This window comes from Lissotriton helveticus, chromosome 4_2 (assembly GCF_964261635.1).
Source record: "Lissotriton helveticus chromosome 4_2, aLisHel1.1, whole genome shotgun sequence".
NCBI lineage: Eukaryota > Metazoa > Chordata > Amphibia > Caudata > Salamandridae > Lissotriton > Lissotriton helveticus.
In genome coordinates, this window is record NC_136064.1 from 95,672,951 (window position 1) to 95,692,371 (window position 19,421).

General features: G+C 44.5%; 1 protein-coding gene across 4 annotated transcripts in view; it reads right to left on the reverse strand.

Annotated features, from left to right (window-relative positions):
* The window catches only part of TEX11 (testis expressed 11), an 853,291-nt gene that overhangs the window by 409,867 nt on the left and 424,003 nt on the right, over positions 1-19,421 (reverse strand). For all 4 annotated transcript variants that reach the window (XM_078640006.1, XM_078640005.1, XM_078640008.1 and 1 more), the window contains one exon: positions 13,458-13,553. In XM_078640006.1, coding sequence (XP_078496132.1) covers positions 13,458-13,553 — 96 coding nt within the window. The remainder of the gene's footprint in view (positions 1-13,457; positions 13,554-19,421) is intronic.

Sequence of the window (19,421 nt, forward strand, 5' to 3'; positions counted from 1 at the left end):
TGGAACATCTCATACAAGGTCAAAAAACACTGTGTTCTGTTTTCTCTGTGGTTGGACACTAACACCTAGACATAATAGAGAAACCCAGATTCTGTTTTGAACATACAATTCTTATCATATCATATGTCATTTTGAAAACTGAGATGACACATTCTCGCAGAGCAAAGGTCCCGAGACAAGAGAGAGCTCTACTACCTGAGATGTAGAACTGCCACCTATGGGTGCCTGGTATGGGGCCCCCCACTAATCCCACAGATCTATAATATAACAGTGTATTTCTAAAGTGAGGGTAGACTTAGGCAGATCATTCTTTCAATTTAAAGGGCTTTTCGTTGGGCCCAGCCTGCTGATTATGATATCACATTTGTGACGTGTATATGTCTTCTAATTGCAGGTTATTATTACATAATAGAGCACGATTGTGTCATTAAATACTGGAACCTGTCTTCATGTCTCTTTTCTATTTATTGTAGACACATATGAGTGAGAGGATGAAAGGTGATGGCCTACTGTCGCGATCCCTGAGAGGGTCTATAGTGTTGTGTTCTGGGGCGCCGACTTACTTGTTTCTCTGGGAAGGTTAGAAGGGCAAGTAAGGCGCTATGGGCTAGCCTGGATTTGGGACCATAAGTACTGATGTGGTATGGTGCCTCAGCTCCTACATACTGATGTTCTGTGTCCCAGGCATAGTTATGTTTCTAGGCAGAATCCCTGCAATAAAAGGATTGCAAATGGGGATATCCCAGCTGCTGGGATTGTATTGCTTTTATGAGCAGTGGCAAAGAAAATAAACCTCTTAAATTATATAGAAATGTAGTTGCTTGAATTTCACAGGTAGCGGAAGTCTGGAGTTGGCTTGTTGAGATTGTGTTGGTGATACTAAGACATGAAACAGTGGGTTTTAGAAGATTATTTTTTTCTCCAGGATATTTCCATTTATGAAGAAAGACAGTATCTATGATTGGCAGGGGCACCCAATCAGTAATGAGCGGCGGGCTGGAAGGAAACTAAGGAACACATACTCTTGTTTCAGGTCTCTGCCCTAAACTGCAAAAGCAAATACCTTTTATTACTTAGGCTAACTTCAATCACACCCACCATGGTTCACATACCTGGGAGGAGGTGGATCAATTTCACTGCCCCTCTTTTCAGCCATCTTACTAGTACTGCACATGTACAAACTCTGAAGTACCTAATTGTGTTTCTAGTTCTCCATTATGGGTATTCACATAGCCCTGCTAAGTACCACATATAAGGGATTAGACTAACACATTTTAATACTGACGTCTGCATCACTGCACTAAAATGATTTACCTTCCACCTCTGTCTTCCGCGTCACACTCCAAACCAGTATGCATTTTTTGTTCAAACCACAGAGTTCACCTATGTTAGTGAACACAATTTCTACGCCTAAAATGGCACCCACAAGAACTGCCTGTCACATGACCTGTAAAGGTGGGCTGAAACCTCGGCTCTACCTGTGTTTTTTCATCTGTGTCGTCTGAAGTATCACCCATAATAAAATTAGGTAGGTTCTTTTATTTTATTATTACTATATTTATGCAATTTATTTGAAAAGTTTTATAAAGCGCAAACATGACCCTTACGGGTCTCAGAGCGCTGTACAAAGTGGTGAAAGCAAGACTAACACAACACAATGGAACAAATGAGATAGTTAAATAATCACATGGTCAAACAAAGGGGGGTACAATCACGGTCAAGGGGCAGGGGAGTCAGCCAGACTGGAGGGACCAGGACAGTTTCAGAAGGTCCATTGAATGAGATAAGTAAATGGTATCAAATAAGTATCAACTCCAGATAGAGAAGAGTCTAGGGAAGGTAAGCCAGGTTAAAGCTGTTGATATTCACTGAAGATTAGTCATTTGACATGTTTCTTGAAAGATGAAGTGGAAGGGTTGGATCTGATCTTGGGAGGAAGAGCGTTTCAAATTCTTGGAGCAAGGCAAGTAAAAGCACAAGTGTAAGTACTTTTCTTTTTGAATTTGGGAGGTTTCAAAAGTAGGGTGGGCGAATTTCTTAGGTTCCGACTCAACCCAGATAGTTCAAGTTTTTTAGCCGAGTAAACCGGGGTGTTGTAATGAATAGCTTTATGAGTTAAGCAAGCTATCTTAAAACGTATCCTAGCTTCTATAGACAGCCAATTTAGCTGAATTAGGTCTGGCGTGATGTGGTCTGCTTTCTGTAGCCCGTTATAAGCCTGACCAATGTATTTAGAGTGACTCTGAATTGAGTCAACTAACTTTAGGAAGCCCAGAAAGGGTAACCAAACTATATTCTAGTCGAGAAATAACCAGGGATTGTACTGCAGGCCGGATGTCCTCGAGCGGAAGGAAAGGCTTGAATTTCTTAAGGGTGTTGAGCAGAAGATTGGCTCCCCTAATAGTTGCATTGATGTGAGCTTGAATATTTAGGTATCTGTCCAAGGTGATACCTAACGATTTGGCAGAGTCAACAATATGAGTGGTGCAGTTAAGAGCAGTGAGTTGTTTAAGCCAGTCCAGGGTAGGTGCAGAGTGGTTGCTGGGGGCAATCAGAAGGAATTCTGTTTTGAGAGTATTTAACAAAAGATGGTTCTGCGCTAGCCATTGTTGAGTTTGTAAGAGTGCGTCATTTGAGGTTTTAAAGTCCTCTGGAGAGGACATCTTCAAGAAGTTGCGTGTCATCAGCATACATGTGGTAATGAGTGTTAGATCGGTTCAGAATATCAGAGAGAAGTTCCATAAAAAGGTTGAAAAGGGTGGGCGAAAGAGCCGAGCCTTGAGGAACTCCACTGGTGACTAGGGTACTGGTTGCAAGGGAATGGCTCAATGTAAAAAAGGGACCCCTGAGTCTAGATACAGTTCCTAGGACAGGGCAACAACAGTATTAATGATAATTTTTCCTAGGCCACAACAAAACCTGTCTAAAATCAGGTTACACTTAAACTTGGAAGGACAACAACCTCAATATACTGGCAAACAATACAATTGTGGTATAAATAATATATATTTGTTTTATTAATAAAAAAATGATACATAAAAAAGAGAAATATGATTACATGTAAAAAAGGCAGTGTAAGGATTACAACTCTAACCAGCCATGGTATGATTAAAACATTTTTTTCAAAACAACATATATGTACATAAACAAAAGTATAACAAGGATTTTCAAGAATTAAAGTAGAAACGATGACAGACTGTCATCGTTTCTACTTTAATTCTTGAAAATCTTAAGAAGAATGAATCTTAAGGCAGTTTGCTAAAATGTGCTCTATCGTAATCAAATTATAGAGCCCTTCATGGTCCTGCACCTTGTTACCTTTTAGCCAGCCATCTAGTGCTTTTATTGAGAAGTTCACAAAATCTACCCAGGTCTGCCTCAAGGTTAGTCTCCCTGAACCTAATCCTGTACTCCCCAGTGGTAAGTCCAAAGCCCTCAATCAGGGTTTCCTTCAAGAGGTCACGGGACTCAGCAACTGCCTCACTCAGTGTCAGGAGTCTATCCCTGCACTTACTTGAGACCAGCTCCCAGATTAGAGAGCCCCAGTGTTTCTGATGTAACCACCTCATTCTACAAGCCCTCGCAAAGACTGTGATTTACATGGTTATATCTTCATCCTCAATATATTTGGGGACAATCCCTTTGGGGATTTTATGGTCAAAAGTTTCCTCTCTCCTTATTTGATTTTTTTCTGCCACCAGAAATGGGTCATAGGCCCATCTCAAGTCTTTCTTTTTGTAATGCCAAGAGTTCGGCCTCTAGAGCGAGTATCTTAGCTAGTTTTTGAAAATCTGCATCTTCCTCATCTACTTCATCTGCGGTACTACCAGAAGTAAGTCCGGTAGAGTTGCTGTCAATAGGTGAATTGGAGCTGTCCTCATCACCGCTGTACCACCAATGTAGGAAGCTGGCTCTTTATTTATAGGACCAAAAAGAGGTACGCTGTGTAAAGAGTCCAGGTACAACCCAAAGGAATTACAGAGGTACAAATGACACCTCAAATGCTCTTTTGTGTTATTGTGGGTGAGCATCTGAGGGTAGTGCTAAGCATTTATTGCACATATAAAGGCAGTAAGTGCGACACACATTCAATAAACAAATCCAACACAAAACACAAATTTATAAAAATAACAAGTATTGTTATATAACTTTAAGCACCAAGATCATCTAAATCAGGATAGCAAGTTTCACGTTATGATTTTTTTACAGTTTTGAAAAATGGAGAATTTTTAAAGCAGGAATGTTAGCCATCGGAGGAAAGACATACATTGCATACAGTTACTTCACAGCAACTCACAGGACCAATCTCCTGGACTTAAGGTAAGTATGGGGCAAGGTCCAAGGCATCACCAACAGGTCACCTTGGGCGGTACTGGGGCGGCCGGGTGCAGAGGTACTTTTCAGCATTGGGTCCCCAATGTTATCCTATGGGGGAAAACATGTACTGCATTTGGGTACTTCACAGCAGCTTACGGGACCAGTCTCCTGGATTTAAGATGAGTATGAGGCAAGGTCAAAGGCCACACCAACAGGTCACCTTTAGAGGCTCTGGGGTCTCCGGGTGCAGAGGTGTGTTTACTGTGTCGGGTGTCTTATTCACTTTAATATGGAACAGTCCAGTTGCAAAGAGGCTGCAAGCTGCGCCTAGGAGAACGGTCAGGCTGAACCAACATGGGGCTTCAGGTCCCACGATGCTCGGGGACGTGAGGATACCTTTGGTCCTCTTCTCCTTGGACCAGGGTGGCCGGGTGTAGAGTTGTACTGAGGGACCAGGGCTGCAGTGTGTAGAGGTGGACTGAGGTGTCGGGGTTTTGACACTGGAGACACTTGCGGTAGAAGGGGCCTGCACTAAGAGGCATCTGGAGTCCACTGTGGGCAAACCCAAGGTGGGCTGTGTCTCTGGATGGTCAGGGGAGCATGCTGTCACAGTTAGCCCTCTTCATCGCGGGCTAGGGGGCATGGGTGCAGCAGTGCCGATTTTGCGGCGGTACGGAGTCCTCACAGTTCTTTTAGAATGCCTGCAGGGAAGAAGCTCCTTGACTCCACAGGAGTTCCTGGGTCTTTGTTGAAGGCAGGCATCCCTCCTAGGCTTTTGGAGGCACAGCAGCTGCAGGACTAGACGACTTTCTCACAATTTGTCAGGAACAGCAGACAGGCTGGCATGGTTGACGCCAAGTCAGTTACTTCTCCACAGTCTTTGCTTCTTGTGGCTTTTTGGTGCCCTTCTTCTTAGATCAGTAGGAATCTAATATTCTGGTACAGAGGCTCCCCTAAATACTAAATATTGGGATGTGTAGGGTATTGTAGGGTAGTAGCCCATGGGCTACTTGGCCCCGAGGTCACTATGCCCCTTATATGACCATTTCCTGTGGGAAGTGGCCATAAATCTGTTCCAGAGTTCCTAATTCTGCCATCACAAAGATGGCAAACTCTGAAATGTTGTGTTCACATCAGGTATCCCACCTTAGAAATGGAACTAGCCCGAGGATGAACACGCCTCTCTGACTTAAAATGTACCCACCTGTCATGAAGCCAGATGGACCCTGCTCAGGATGGGTAGACATCCCCTCATCTCTGAGGGAAGCCAGATTCACATACCAAAGGCAGTGCGCTCAAATGCTAATTTACCAGCATTGCTAGAGGAAGTGCAAAACACCACCCTGCAGAGCAGGCATTGTTCCTGACCTCCTGAGAGTGTGGACTCTCCGCCCCCATTATCAATGGTCAGAAACGTGTCTGTGGTGGCAAGCTGGACTGGACCAGTCAGGCAGCACACTAGAGGGCTGGTAGGTTTCAGGGGGTACATCTAAGGTACCCTCTGGGTGCATGTATTATTAACTCCATTATCAATATGAGGTGTGTGATTCAAAACACCATATGTTTCAGTGAGTGCATACCTTAGATGGCTTCCCTGCTCATTTGCAATATCCAGTTATAGAACTAGACATCACAGGGTCTTAGCTGCTCATGCTGATATGTCCTCACAAAAAATACAATGCACCCTTCCTTAGGGCTCAAAGGCCTGCTGTAGGACTGACTTACATATATTGGAGGCAGTGACTCTGGCATGCCACACAGGAGTGTGTCATGTCTTGTTTTCACTCATGGTTTGTTTACTGTCACGCAGCCTGCCATAGCAATCTGTGTAGAATTTGTGTGCGGGTCCCTTAGGGTGGCATAAGGTATGTTGCAACTTTTTGAAACCCTTTTTATCACTCATGCCCTGGGGTATCATTTACAAGGAACTTACAGGGGTCAAAAGTCCATAGCTAATTGTAGGTCAATTAGACAACACCTGTTTTGATGAAGGAGTACTGGCACCGAAGTCTGGTTAGCAGGTCTCAGAGCACTGTCAAAGTCGAACATTGGCATTAGTAGCTAAAAAGTGAGCAACAAATGGGGGGATAACTGCAACAAAAGCCCAGTTTCCTACATTGGGTTTCTTTGAACTTTTCGGGAAGGGTCCTTGTAACAAAGATCTATATGGCTGTTAAAGGGAGAGAGATCATGAGCTTGGTGGATCAGGGTAAATTGGGAATTACCTTAAGACCTGGAACTGACACACCAGTCAAGTTGGTTGAACATGAGTGATCATTTTCACTTTATTCTGATAAAGTATCCTGAAGTGTTTTGTGACAAAAATTGGTATTTCTTTGTGGGTTTGAACATGAAATAATTTAAAAAGAAAATGCTCGTCCTATTGCACACAAGGTCAGAGATGTGCCTTTATGTTTTAGAAGTGAACTGCAAAAACATCTTCAAGAACTTTGTGAGAGTAAAGTTACTGAACCGGTGAAAGCTTCAGAGTGGGTGAGTTTCATTGTCACTGAGAAGAACAGGGGATTAGATTATGTGCTGATTTGCACTTGCCAAAAAAAATATTGTACAGGCAAAACAGAGTGCATAAAAACGAGCAGATAAGGCAAAACAGAGCAGAAGAGGGCAAAACAGAGGGCGGAAAAGCGAGCAGAAAAGGCCAAACATAGGGCGGAAAAACGAGCAGAAAAGGAAAAACAGAGGGTAGAAAACCTAGCAGAAAAAGCAAAACAAAGGGCAAAAAAACAAGCGAGCAGAAAAGGGTAAACAGAGGACAGAAATACAAGCAGAAAAAGCAAAACTGAGGGCAGAACAATGAGCAGAAAGGCAAAACAGAGCAGAGGAGGGACAAAAAGAGGGTAGAAATAGTAGCAGGAAGACAAAACAGAGGGCAGAAAAACCAGCAGAAAAGGCAAAACCGAAGACAAAAAAATTAACTGAAAAGGAAAAAAAAAAGCACAAAACAAGCAGAGGAGGCACAAACAGAAGGCAGCAGGTGTATGGCCAGCAGAAGGTGGCAGACTGTGGGCAAGCTAAATAGGAGTACTGTTGAAGAGGGAGCTGACACAAGGACCTGCTTAATGGGGTGGCACTGGGGTCTCCATTAAGTAGGTCCTGGGGGAGGAGGGGGCGCTGGGTGGTGGGAGGAGAGAAATGGCGGAAGGGGGAAGTGGTGGGAAGAGGCAAAACAGAGGACAAAAAATGGACTGAAAAAAACAAAAACAAAGCACAAAACAAATAAAGGAGGCAAAAACAGAGGGCTGCAGGAGGACGGCCAGCAAAGGGTAGCAGACTGCGGGCAAGATGGACAAGAGAAGTGTTGCAGCTGGAGCTGGCACAAGGACCTGCTCAATAGGAGGGCGCTGCGGTCTCCATTAAGTAGGTCCTTGGGTAGGATGGGGCACTGAGTGGTGGGAGGAGAAAAATGGCAGGAAGAGGGAAGGAACAAGCAGAAAAAGGCAAAACAGAGGGCAGAAAAACTAGCAGAAAAGACAAAACAAAGGGCAGAAAAACAAATGAGCAGAGAAGGTTAAACAAAGGAAAGAAAAATGAGCAGAAAAAGCAAAACAGAGGGCAGAAAAAGGAGTAGAAAAGGCAAACCAGCATAAGAGGGCCAAACAGGGTCAGGAAATCTAGCAGAAAGGCAAAACAGAGGGCAGAAAAACGAACAGACAAAGGCAAAACAGAGGACAAAAAAATGAACTGAAGAAGAAAACACAGCACAAAGCAAGCAGAGGAGGGACAAACAGAGCGCAGTAGGTGGACTGCCAGCAGGGTGCAGCAGACTGCGGGCAAGCTGGACAGGAGAACTGTCGCAGGGGGAGCTGGCACAAGGACCTGCTCAATGGGGTGGTGCTGCGGACTCCATTAATTAGGTCCTCAGTGAGGGCTGGGTGGTGGGAGGAGAGAGACAGTGGAAGGAGGGAAATGGCGGGAAGAGAGAAAACAAGCAGAAAAAGGCAAAACAAAGGGCAGAAAAAACTAGCAGAAAAGGCAAAAAACCAAGCAGAAAAGTCAAAACAGAGAGCAGAAGCGGGCAAATCAGACTGCGGAAAAATGACAGGTAAATCAGACTGCGGAAAAATGAGCAGAAAATTCCAAACAGAGGGCAGAAAAAGTAGCAGAAAAGGCAAAACAGAGAGCAGTTAACTAGTGGAGAAGGCAAAACAAAGCACAAGAGACCAAAACAGAGAGTGGGAAAAAGAGCAGAAAAGGCAAAGCGGAAGGCAGAAAAACGAGCAGAAAATGCAAAACAGAGGGCAGAAAAGGCAAAACTGAGCAGAAGAGGGCAAAACAGGCAGTAAAACAAAGTTGTAATTGCTCACCACTTTCATAACTCCGTTTGGTGCTTTTAAATATTTAAGGCTGAGTTTTGAGTTCGTTTTGGTGGCCAGTGTATTTCAGTAACTTATGTATCATTTGTACAAAAATGTTACTGGAGTATTAGCTTCTGTTTGTCAGAACAACTGAGGAGAGTAAAATTATTTTAGACAAAGTCTCAAAGATCGAGGTATGACTGTGTAACGGGATAAGTGAACATTTCTGACTGATGCAGTCGATTATCTAAGTCACCATAGCTGCAAAGTTTTCAGAGCCCTTATGTGGCTTATGCGTGACATTTCCAAGGTCTCAGCCTGCTTAGATGTGGGATTCAATAATATTATGTGTGACACTTTGAGTGACACTTTATCACTAGCAAAATGAAGCAGTGAAATCCATGAAATGATATCAATGTCAATAGGACCATCTTTTTCTCAAAGAGAAGTTTTGGAAGTTGCACTGAAACAGCTGCACCCCCCTGGAGTGCCTCTGGATTAGCTGGCCGTAACCTAAAAGGAAAGTTGCAGCTGTCATTTTGTTTGTCGCTTGGCCCAGGGGAGAGACAAATAAAGTGTGAATACAGATAAGGGTCAGGATACACGATTCCTGACCCCTCATAGGCAAGAAATTGGCCAATAATGTTTTGGGGGACTGAACTGGAGATCCTCAGATCCCCCGCAGATCCGAGGTTCAATGGCAAAAAAAAACCTCCGCCAGTACACCCCATACCCCGCAGCGCATGGCAAAATGCGTGGGGTTGGGTGCACGTGGGGTGGCCTGGCAGCAGGACAGGACCTACAGCCAACCACCGCCATGCATTGCAAAAGGCTGTACGCGGCAGTGGTTGTATTAACATATGGCAATTATATATTACTTTACCTTTTTTTAAAACATGGAAATTCACTGAAAAAACAAAGGTTACACGGACATTATAGTTAGGTTCGTGTTTTACCCATGGAAAACCATAGAAATTCAGCAGTTATAGTTAGACCTATAGAGTTATACTTATCTGAAGAAACTATAACTCATGCTGTTAAGCAACTTTAGGCCACAAGTTATAGCTGCTTAACATAAATATAATTATAAGTATACCAGCTGAATTTCTATGGTTTTGTGTGGGCAAAACATGAACTATAACGTCCCTGTACCTTCGTTTTTTTAGTGAACATGTGTGTGTGAGTGTGTTTTTACACATATATAAAGGGCACAAGTTGAGGGTACATGAGGGTAGATGGTGTCTACTCACTCATTTTACAGGGTAGACGCCGTCTACCCTGCCAAGAGGTTGGGCCCCACAGAACAATATAACTCATCCTGGTGAAATTATCAGACACCAGGACAAATTCCACAGCACCTGTATGTTGTCTGCTTTAGTTCCCAGCAGCAACGTCCAGGCGGCTGGAGAACTTTGTTATTTTAATTTCCAGGTGGTTACAAAACAAAGGGTTAATTTAAGGGTCCATCAAGCCTTCTTTTGTTATAGTATCCTGGCTGGTAGCTATCTGGAGCTCACACCTAGCTGTAAATGCAATGGAGGAGAAACAAAGGCCCACAGCAAGTTATTTCTTCGCAAGCACATAAGAGAGGCATGTTTTTTACTTTTTTCCATCTCTGTATACAAGAGATAAGCATGCACTATAAGAATGTCAGATGTGTTGATCTGTCCCAGTATTTCCACAAATAACAATTTAAATACCAGGATTATGTTTTATTTCCTTTATAGGGTTTTGGCGCCACTCATCCCAAGGCAGGTTGTCAGAGCACTTTACTTCAAAAGTACACATTATACTTTGGCAATACATTATTAGAGTGTAAATCAATTTACAGGATGTGTTACATAGGACTGTGAGGGTTAGAAGGTTTAGGAGTCACATATCTTTCATGGCTAACTGTGCAATATTGGGATTGTAATTTATGAATTGCAAGTAACAAAAGGATCTCTGTAATAAAAGGAGTAACCCACAGAACCATTTCCATAAAATAAAAGCTGCCATCTGCATGTGACATGTTGTGCTCTGCAGGAGACATATTAACCTTCTATGGGACTCTTGTTCAACACTGAGATTAGACAAAACACAAATCTCTCCAGCAAATACATTAACCTGGGTTATCTTACTATTGTTATCCCTTGAGGTTTACTGGGCACACAAAGGTCCCTGCATCAGATGCCTTAACCCCATAAGGGACTTTTGCATGCAGACTTTGCAACCAATAAAGCAGAACAGATTTACTGCCATGTTTCTCCTTGTTGCCAGTTTCTTTTTGGAAGGGTTTTAAAAATTACAGGGCTGATTTATGAGAGCCCTGCGCCAGTATTGCACCACGTAAAGCGGTTCATGCGTGGTGCAGGACTCTCACAAAGATTTATGAAGCCTTGCAAAGCCACCTTGTGTGGCTTTGAGTAGCCTCATAAATCACGAGTAAGGCAACACAGCATAAATCCCTGGGTAGCCTTACTCTGCGCCTGGGAGCCGTTCCAAGCGTGTAGCGGACGGGTTTTCCCATGCAACACCCATGGAATTTGACACGCCACTACGTTACCTTACTAATGATTTATGAAGCCACTCAAAGCTATGCAGGGTGTCTTTGCATGGCTTCAAAAATCTTTATGGTACGATGTTTTTTAACATACTACTTTTGAAACTATATTTGCGTAAGACGCTATTTTTGTATACAAGATATGCTAACATACAACCATTTATTTTGATTGATTACAGCATTCATTTTGGTACATTTATACATATATCGACCAAGAGTGACGGTTCTTTAGGTGGTGTCGTTAGGTATGCGTCTTTATGTACGCCCTCATTTTCACTTTACCTTTTCTAACTATCGGGTTCGTATGCATGCATGTATAAACACAAGACCGATAAAACAGCCATAAGCTGTTTGCTATGCTCTAACACCTTCAATTCGGTGGTGTCTCCTTTCCTCGCTCTTACTGATCTTTATCTCCTACTTTTTAACACCACTATTGTTTTAGCTAAAGATTAAATTGAATATGGAGAAGCCCTATTTTTCTGTTTTAAAGTGCGATTTTGGTAAATTCTCTGGGTTCTCCTTATCAGCAAGCCACTCACTTACTCTGGTGCCCTCTTGGACATTTCAAGAATACCTGTCTATAATTTGTCTCTTTTTCCCTGACACAATCCGTTACTTAGACTTTTTATTGGTGCACTTAATGTTAAAGAGTCAGAGATGTCTGTATACATGCTTTTACACAATGTAAATATGCTGTACCTATACTATTGTGTTTCTTTCCCAGCCCTGAGGAGTCGCAGTAATCTGTTCCCACGCGACCGAAACACGTGTCGGCTGGCTTTTTGGAACCATTAAAACCACACCCGATTCCTTCATATACAGTTCTGGATTGCAATTGCCTTATTCTTGCTCTAATAATTGTTTGTTGTTGCAACTTGCCTAACTTAGGGTCATATTACAATTGTGTGTGCGAGGGCTCTGCAGTTATTTGTTGTTGTGTAAGTTAGTTTTCTAACCCGCATTTTGAACGGTTAAGGGGTCTTATCCGCTCGCCTTTCCGCATCATAACCTTACCAGTTTTTTCTCCTTACTTTCACGTTCACTCAAGGCAGTGCGCTCATTCTTTCTGATAACTCAAAAACCCCACTTGTAGTGTCTAACCATTTATTTTGATGTTTGTCTCATTTGTGAATCCGTAAAACACGATTTTACCATTCTTTAGAACAGGTTTTCCCTGAAGTACTGAATCAAAGAGCGTATTTAATAGCGGCACCCCGAATATGGCAGATCAGCCGAAGCGGGTTAAGTGGGTAGTGGACGCTGGTGGCACCAGCCTGCGCTGAATATGTTAATATTTGATTCTGTGCACCTGTATTTTTATAAGACAGAATCAGGATGACTAAAACAGCACATACATGACCTGAACACACTACGCTGTCCTCACAGATAAGTCATCAGTGTTTCGTTGTCGGGCCCCGGAGGGCTCCTTCCTGCACCTGGCTTGGGACTGCCCGAAGGTGGCGAGCTATTAGAAAAGCGTTTTTGAGGTGCTGGCCTCACTGATAGGGGCTTCAGTGGACTGCTCCCCACTGGGGCCCTTGCTGGGCTATGTACGTGGAATAGTAGTTGAGCATAGGAAACTGGTGACCATGCTATTGCTCCTGGCGAAGAGGCGGTGGACATCTGTTGGGTTCGCAGTCGTAGTCTGAAGATAACGTGGTGGCTGCAGGACGCCGCGTTCTGTCATAATCAACTGTCCGATTACTGGGACTTGATGCCCGCACAGACCCGTCCTAAAGATATATGGGCGCCATTGCAAACCTATTTAGACTCTACCTCCCCGCATACTGATGATAGCGTAGCAGCGTATGCCCGGGTAATATGTATAGGACACCCCGGATGTCTATAGCCAGTTGGAAGTCTAGATATTGCTGGAGAAACTCACCTTGGCATGAACCAGAGAAACTGCTTTCCCCTCTACCCATTGAGTTTATTCTAAATCTTTCTTTGTATTTCCCCTTTTTCTTTTCCATAGTCCCTCCCTCTGTATCTCCATCCCTTCTCTACTGGGGCCAGTGAGGAGCCATGGAACACAATTCAGGGAGATGGATGTCACAGAGAGCATCAAAATGCATAGAGACTGGGACACTGTCTAATTTATATGCTCAGGGATTATGTATGAACACTTATGGGGATTATTTGACTCACTACGAAGCTGTTAACTGTACGCATTGAGACAGGAAGCTGACGTCTTTTTCATTGTTTATGTTTATTCCTGTGAAAAATGTCAATAAAAATAATTTAAAATAGAAAAAAAGTTATCAGTGTGTCAGTCATACCTCGATAGACAGGCAGATGGCATTCAGAGCTTTGTCATGGTACAGGTTACAGTCCCATTCAAGGTACACTGTGGCCAGAAGCCGCAGCACTTTCGCCTGAAAACAAACAAGCAGAATAAATCCTGGGCAGCAATCCATATAGTACAAATACATTGCATTTTAACTTAGTGAACAATACAAATCAAGGGAAGGTAGATTAAAAAGTGAGTGTGGGATAAAGAGAAAGAAACACAAAAGGAGTGAGAGAATGGCGCACTATGGAAAGCTGGCCAAGCCGAAGCTAAAGTTGGAGAGGAAGGAGAGATAAAGGGCCACAATTATCATTATTTCAAATAGCAATTACCTACTGTCGATTCTCTGCGAAATCCAAATTAGGTGATCGCTATTTGAATGTATGAAAATCCATGAGATTAATTTAGCGTTTCCTGATGGGTCGGAAATCAACATACCTCATTATTATTAACAACCTAATTTGCAGCCCATTAGGAGCCACTAAAATTACAGGAACGGTGGCCTGCTGGGGTCTGCAGACCATCATGTCTATGATCACTTTTAAATAAAGCAATCATCTTTTTTAAATGCAGGCTATTTGCCTTAAACGAAAACAGTATTTCCTCCATTTCTTAAGAGCAGGCAGTCCATGGACCACTGCCACCACTTAGAAAAGCCTTTAGGGACCGCTGCCTGCTCTTAAAAACCCTTTTACAAACATTCATAAAGGAGCCCCTTCAGTTTGAAAATTGGTTATTACTTAATTGAAGTAGGTGGTAAAATGCTAATGTTTTGCGACCGCAATTCGGTCGCAAACATTTCTACATACTGCTGTGATTCGGTATTAGAAAGGGATGCCCAAACCATGCCACCCCCCTTCCTACTACTGAATCGGTATGTATTCACAATTCCAAATTGAGATTTGGTAACAATATTACCGAATCAAAAACTGGAATTGATACATACTAAAAAGTGGTGGGGCACTCCTTCCGTCGCCACAAAAGGGGCGAAAGGCATACTGCACGGGTGGATCAGTTGCTACGAGGCCCAAGGACTTGGCTGTGGCTCTAGAGAACTTGAAGCACTCGAGCGTGTTGTCTGCCTTGTCACCAAACAGGTGACGGCCATCAAAGGGCATGTCCAAAAGTGTGGATTGGACGTCCCAGAAGCCAGATGTTCTCAGCCAGGCGTAGTGCCTTCAGGGCTACCGACGTGGAAACTATTCTACTCAGCGAGTCGGCAGTATCCAGCCCACACCGGATGGTGAACTTAGCTGCGTCTCGACCCTCAGCAGCAGCGTGGGTGAGCCGGTTGAGGGCATAACCGGCGTTGGGGGCATCGCCACTGGATTCGGCGCTGGGGAAGGTACAGTGAGGTCGACTGGCGCCGATCCGGATCCAGGCATGGATCCATGTGGGCCCTTTGGCCCCAAGGCCGGAGCCACCGGCATGGAAGGCCTAGGACCCCAACTAAGTTTGCGGGGCCCGAAGGCGTGCCAGCAGAGTCCGGCTGCACAAAACTGCTATGGAGCGCTTTGTAAAATGCACGAAGTTTGGCAGGGGACGCTCCGGCTCTGGGAAAGGGAGGGAAGCGTGGAGCTGTCCCAGGGGGCTATGAAGATGGAGTTGGAGAGCGACGACGCTCCGGGTCCCGTGCCACGTTGGCCGACGAACTTTTTGTGCTTCGGCTTACTTGAGGAGGGCAAACACTTCAAGGAGAAATATTGATGACTCTGCAACCGGTCTCGCAACCTTCCTCTAGACGGGACCTCGAGCGGTGTGGAGTGGACAGCTGGGCCTCCAAAAGCTTTCGGGAATGCTCCCGCAAAGACTTCGAGTTCATGGCCCGGCAGTTGGAGCACGACTTTGGATCATGGTTGCGCTCCAGGCACCAAAGGCACTCGAGGTGCGGATCGGTGACCGACATCAACCTGTGAAGGAGTCACAGGGCTTGAAGCAGGTCCGACAATGGGAAAGCCCTCGTGCTACCAGGAGTCGAAGACTCAAACAGATAGAACTGACGTCAGCGCGCAGGGGCGGCGCCTAAATAGACAGCGGAACGTCATTCCGGCGACCACGACGATTAACTCCGACACCACCTACTGACGCACACTGGTACTGCTCTGAAAAAAATTCTACGGATACAGTCTGACGCCTGGGGGTAATTCTAAGGTAAGGAATCTATAACAATGGTCTCTTTCAGAGATAAAGTGTAACCACTTTACAGACATTCTTCAGGTGTAGGACATGCAGACGTCCAAAGGAGAGGCCAAAGATGTAGAAGCAAGAAGGTCCAACATTTGTTATTCGAAAATGGCAGAGAAGGATGGCCTTTACACCTGGTTCAAGTTCCTTGATAATTCCAAAGCATTGAGCACAGGCTGAGGGAAGAATGTGACTATGGTGTACATTTTGTCTACAAAGAAATTTGATAAATTATCACAAAGCTCTTGTTAGGGAGGTAGAGAATTGCTCAAGGCATCAGGGTAAGCCATATGCTTGTACAGTCTGAAAACCTCCCTGGTAGGAATTTTAGAAACTCGGATGACTTCCTTGGCTAAAGTGGCTTCATCGGCCCTAATTATCTTTTGGTAGCTTTTTTGAGTATATTCTTATTCTGAGTTTTGGCTGCGACTGAGTAGTCTTTCCTCCATTTCTATTCCCAACAATTGTATTCTATTGGAAGGAGTTGCAACTCCTGGTTTTAACCAAGGGACAGAAGACCGAAGCTGTAGAGTTTTGATGGTGATTTGTTTATCTAACGAATTTGACAACCAGCTATCAATACAGATAGTATTCTGCCCCAGATTATCATAGGACAAGTAGAATCAATAAGAGTGTTCGCCCATTTCCTAAGTTCAGATCTTTCCAAGGTTTAACTTGGAGCCATGATTTATGGTGGGAACGGATTTCCGGTAAGACTGCCTGTAACAAATCCATCCAGGCCAAAGGGACAAAAGCCAGGAAAGATGACCATTCTAAGGAACACAGCACTGCAGGTTGAAGTGAAGGACCTGAGCTCAACATGTCAGGTTAAGAACTTCCTGAGAAAGGTGAAAATTCTGCGCTTCTCTGATTGTCACATCCTCGGGTGCATATTAAAGACTCCAAGAAAGCGGCACCTTTCATTATTTACTAGCCAAGCCAAAGCAAATTTAAAGAAGCCTTTGGCAAAATTAGGAGACGACGCAGGAGTTTTTTGCAGGAGACATACCTTCCAGGAGCAATGAGAGGAAAGTCTGAGTAAGAGCTTCAACTCCTGGAAATGGAGTAGTGTTAATGGATGAAATGAGTAGGGATTGTTTGTAAATACAGGCCACCCCACCACCTCATTTATTTAACCTATGAATGTGTTTAATCTGGTATCCCTCTGGAGTGGCTAGTGAAATAATCAGGGAAAAAAGTTCTTGAAGTCAAGACTACGGAATAGCAGTCCGACTTATCGAAAATAATCAAGCTGTACACTTTAGAATAATGTTTGGACAAAGATCTTGTTTTCTTATTTTGAGGAAAACAAAATGAAGAGGAACTGGTAAATCTGCCCCTGCAACAAAGGCAGATTTGTTGAAACAAAGTTTCATGTTGAAGAAGGACAGACCATTGGGTGGAAAGCAAGGCCTGTTATGCCTAACTTCCTGCACTTGGGAAGAGGGGAGGCAATAGAGAGTAGCAACACAATCGGCAAAAGATCTACTAGTAATACCAGATTCAACCAACAACATGAATTTCTATTATCCATGTGAAAATAACTGCAGTGAAAACTTGGGTGTCCATTAGTATGTCGGGCGGATTGCCTCCGCCAGAGTGGCGGTGGCCACTGCCACCCTGGCGGAGGCAATCCGTCCGACAAGCACTCTCGTTTTCCCCTCCGCCAGATTAGGATGGCGGAGGGGACAGCGGCGGACGGAAAGACCGTCCGCCGCTTTACCCCCTCGGCGGTCCGCCCGCCATCCTAATGGACCCCTTGGCATTCTACCTTGGATAGGAGCTGCTGACTGTCTTGAGTGAGATTAGGACTCTATAATTCCATAAACGATATGCCTCACAAGTAAGACCAGTACCAGTTTTGTGCATAAACCGTTTGCTAGAAACCTACCTGGAAGTTCCACTAGAGATGCCCCCAATGGTATCTATCAACGTGAAACAACTAATTGTCTACTGAAGCTGCACCATGCTTATTGATGAGAACTGCAATTGGCAATAGTATATACTATACCAACTTAAGGTATAGTGTGCACAAAGTCCAGGGAGTCCGCAGAGATATAGCAGAGGCTAAATTAATTAAGTAGTACCAGCTCTCTTTGTGGTAGAGTGGGAGAGCACTTAGGCTTATCCAGAGGGTGTGTTAAGCATTTATTGTCTTCACTCAATCAAGGCTGATGGCACACACTCAGAGACAGAATCCAGCCCAATTAAGTAAGTCTAAAAAAGGTAATAAACTTTCAATTGTAAACCTTTACACCGAAATGCAATTGAGACTGCATTTGCAGTTGTAACAGGTTTGTATCACTTTTAAAATACAGTTTAAATTACAACGTAATTACTTTCAGATTACTTTGTAGTTACTTTTTGATTACTTTGAGTACTGCGGGTAGTATGCCTAGATACCACACCTTAGGATCTCACAATACAAGATAAGTAAGACTTTTTACACTTTGCAGTTTGTTTTTCTTTTGTCCATACAATATCAGTTCAACACTTTACATTTTAGGCCCAAAATCTCTTAACATGGATTCCTATGGGAGAAAGAGTGTTAGCGGTTTCTCAGGTAAGTACACAACTTACAAGTGGCAGTTTTGGGGGTTAGGACCAAGGTTCCCCAAGGTCTCGATGGGCACTCGTGTTGCACCACCAGCGGCACTGGGGCAGCCAGGTGCAGAGTGCAGGGGCCCAATGTTAGCCAATGGGGCTAAGTGGGTCTTCGTTTAGGGACTGCTTCTGAGGTAGAAATCTCTTGGGGTTAAGGTCAGCACTACAGGGGCCAACAACCAGCACTGGAGCTGCACCACAAGCACCCAGATGCAGGGTTGCAAAAAGGACGTTGGGTACCCTGTGCTTTTCAATGGAGACCTTTGGTTCTGTGAAGCTGCTGCAGGCTCGGGCAGGGAGACTTCCTGAAGGCAACTACTGGCTGGAGAGGTAAGTTGGGTTTTTTGGGGGATGCCTGACACCGTCGGTTGGGCCACCCAAGACCGTGGGTCATCGGGTTTTCTTACCAGCTCCGGTCGCAGGATGGGGTACCCTTCAGGTTGAGGCTGCAGGCGTCATCTCAAAGCTTGAGGGAGGTAGGGGATCACCAGATCCCAGGTCAAGATCACTGTGGAGACCACTCTGTGGTGTTTGGACACTCAAATTCGGGCTGTGGGTGTCATATGCAGAGTGGTGCAGAATCACCGGAATCAGGATTCTGGTGTTGGAGTCTTTGTTGAGCAAATCCGGTGCTCATAGGAGACAGAGTCGATAAGGTGAGTGCAGGGCAGGTCCTCCGAGCTCTGGGGGGCTGCTGGACACTCCAGTTTCTTCGCTGTAGGCAGGTTGGAGTCGGAACAGGCCAGTATGGATGGGGCTAAAGCAGCAGATGTCTTCTTTTTCCTAGGTAAGCACGGCTCTTCGGACCTTCTTCTTTCTTCCTCGAATCTGAGGAGGCAAGGTTGAGGGTTGCCCCTAAATACTAAATATACGGCTGATAAAGGGCCCTATATTTAGGGCTCTTGGGGTGCGTACACCCCCTATTATGCTAATTTCCTGTGGGAGGGGGCATGAGCCTCTCCCTAATTGCCTGAGTTCCCCCATCTTTAAGATGGAGGGTACTGAGATGGGGTGGGGTTAGCAAAGGTGGGCACACCTCTCTTCCTAGCTTGGTTTTCCTGCCAAACTGGTGGGAGTCAGTTGCTGGGGGCAGCAAAAGGAAGGAACAGCTTCCAAAGGCGGCAAGCCTTTGAAGCTTTCCCTTTCGGGGACCCAGCCTATCCTG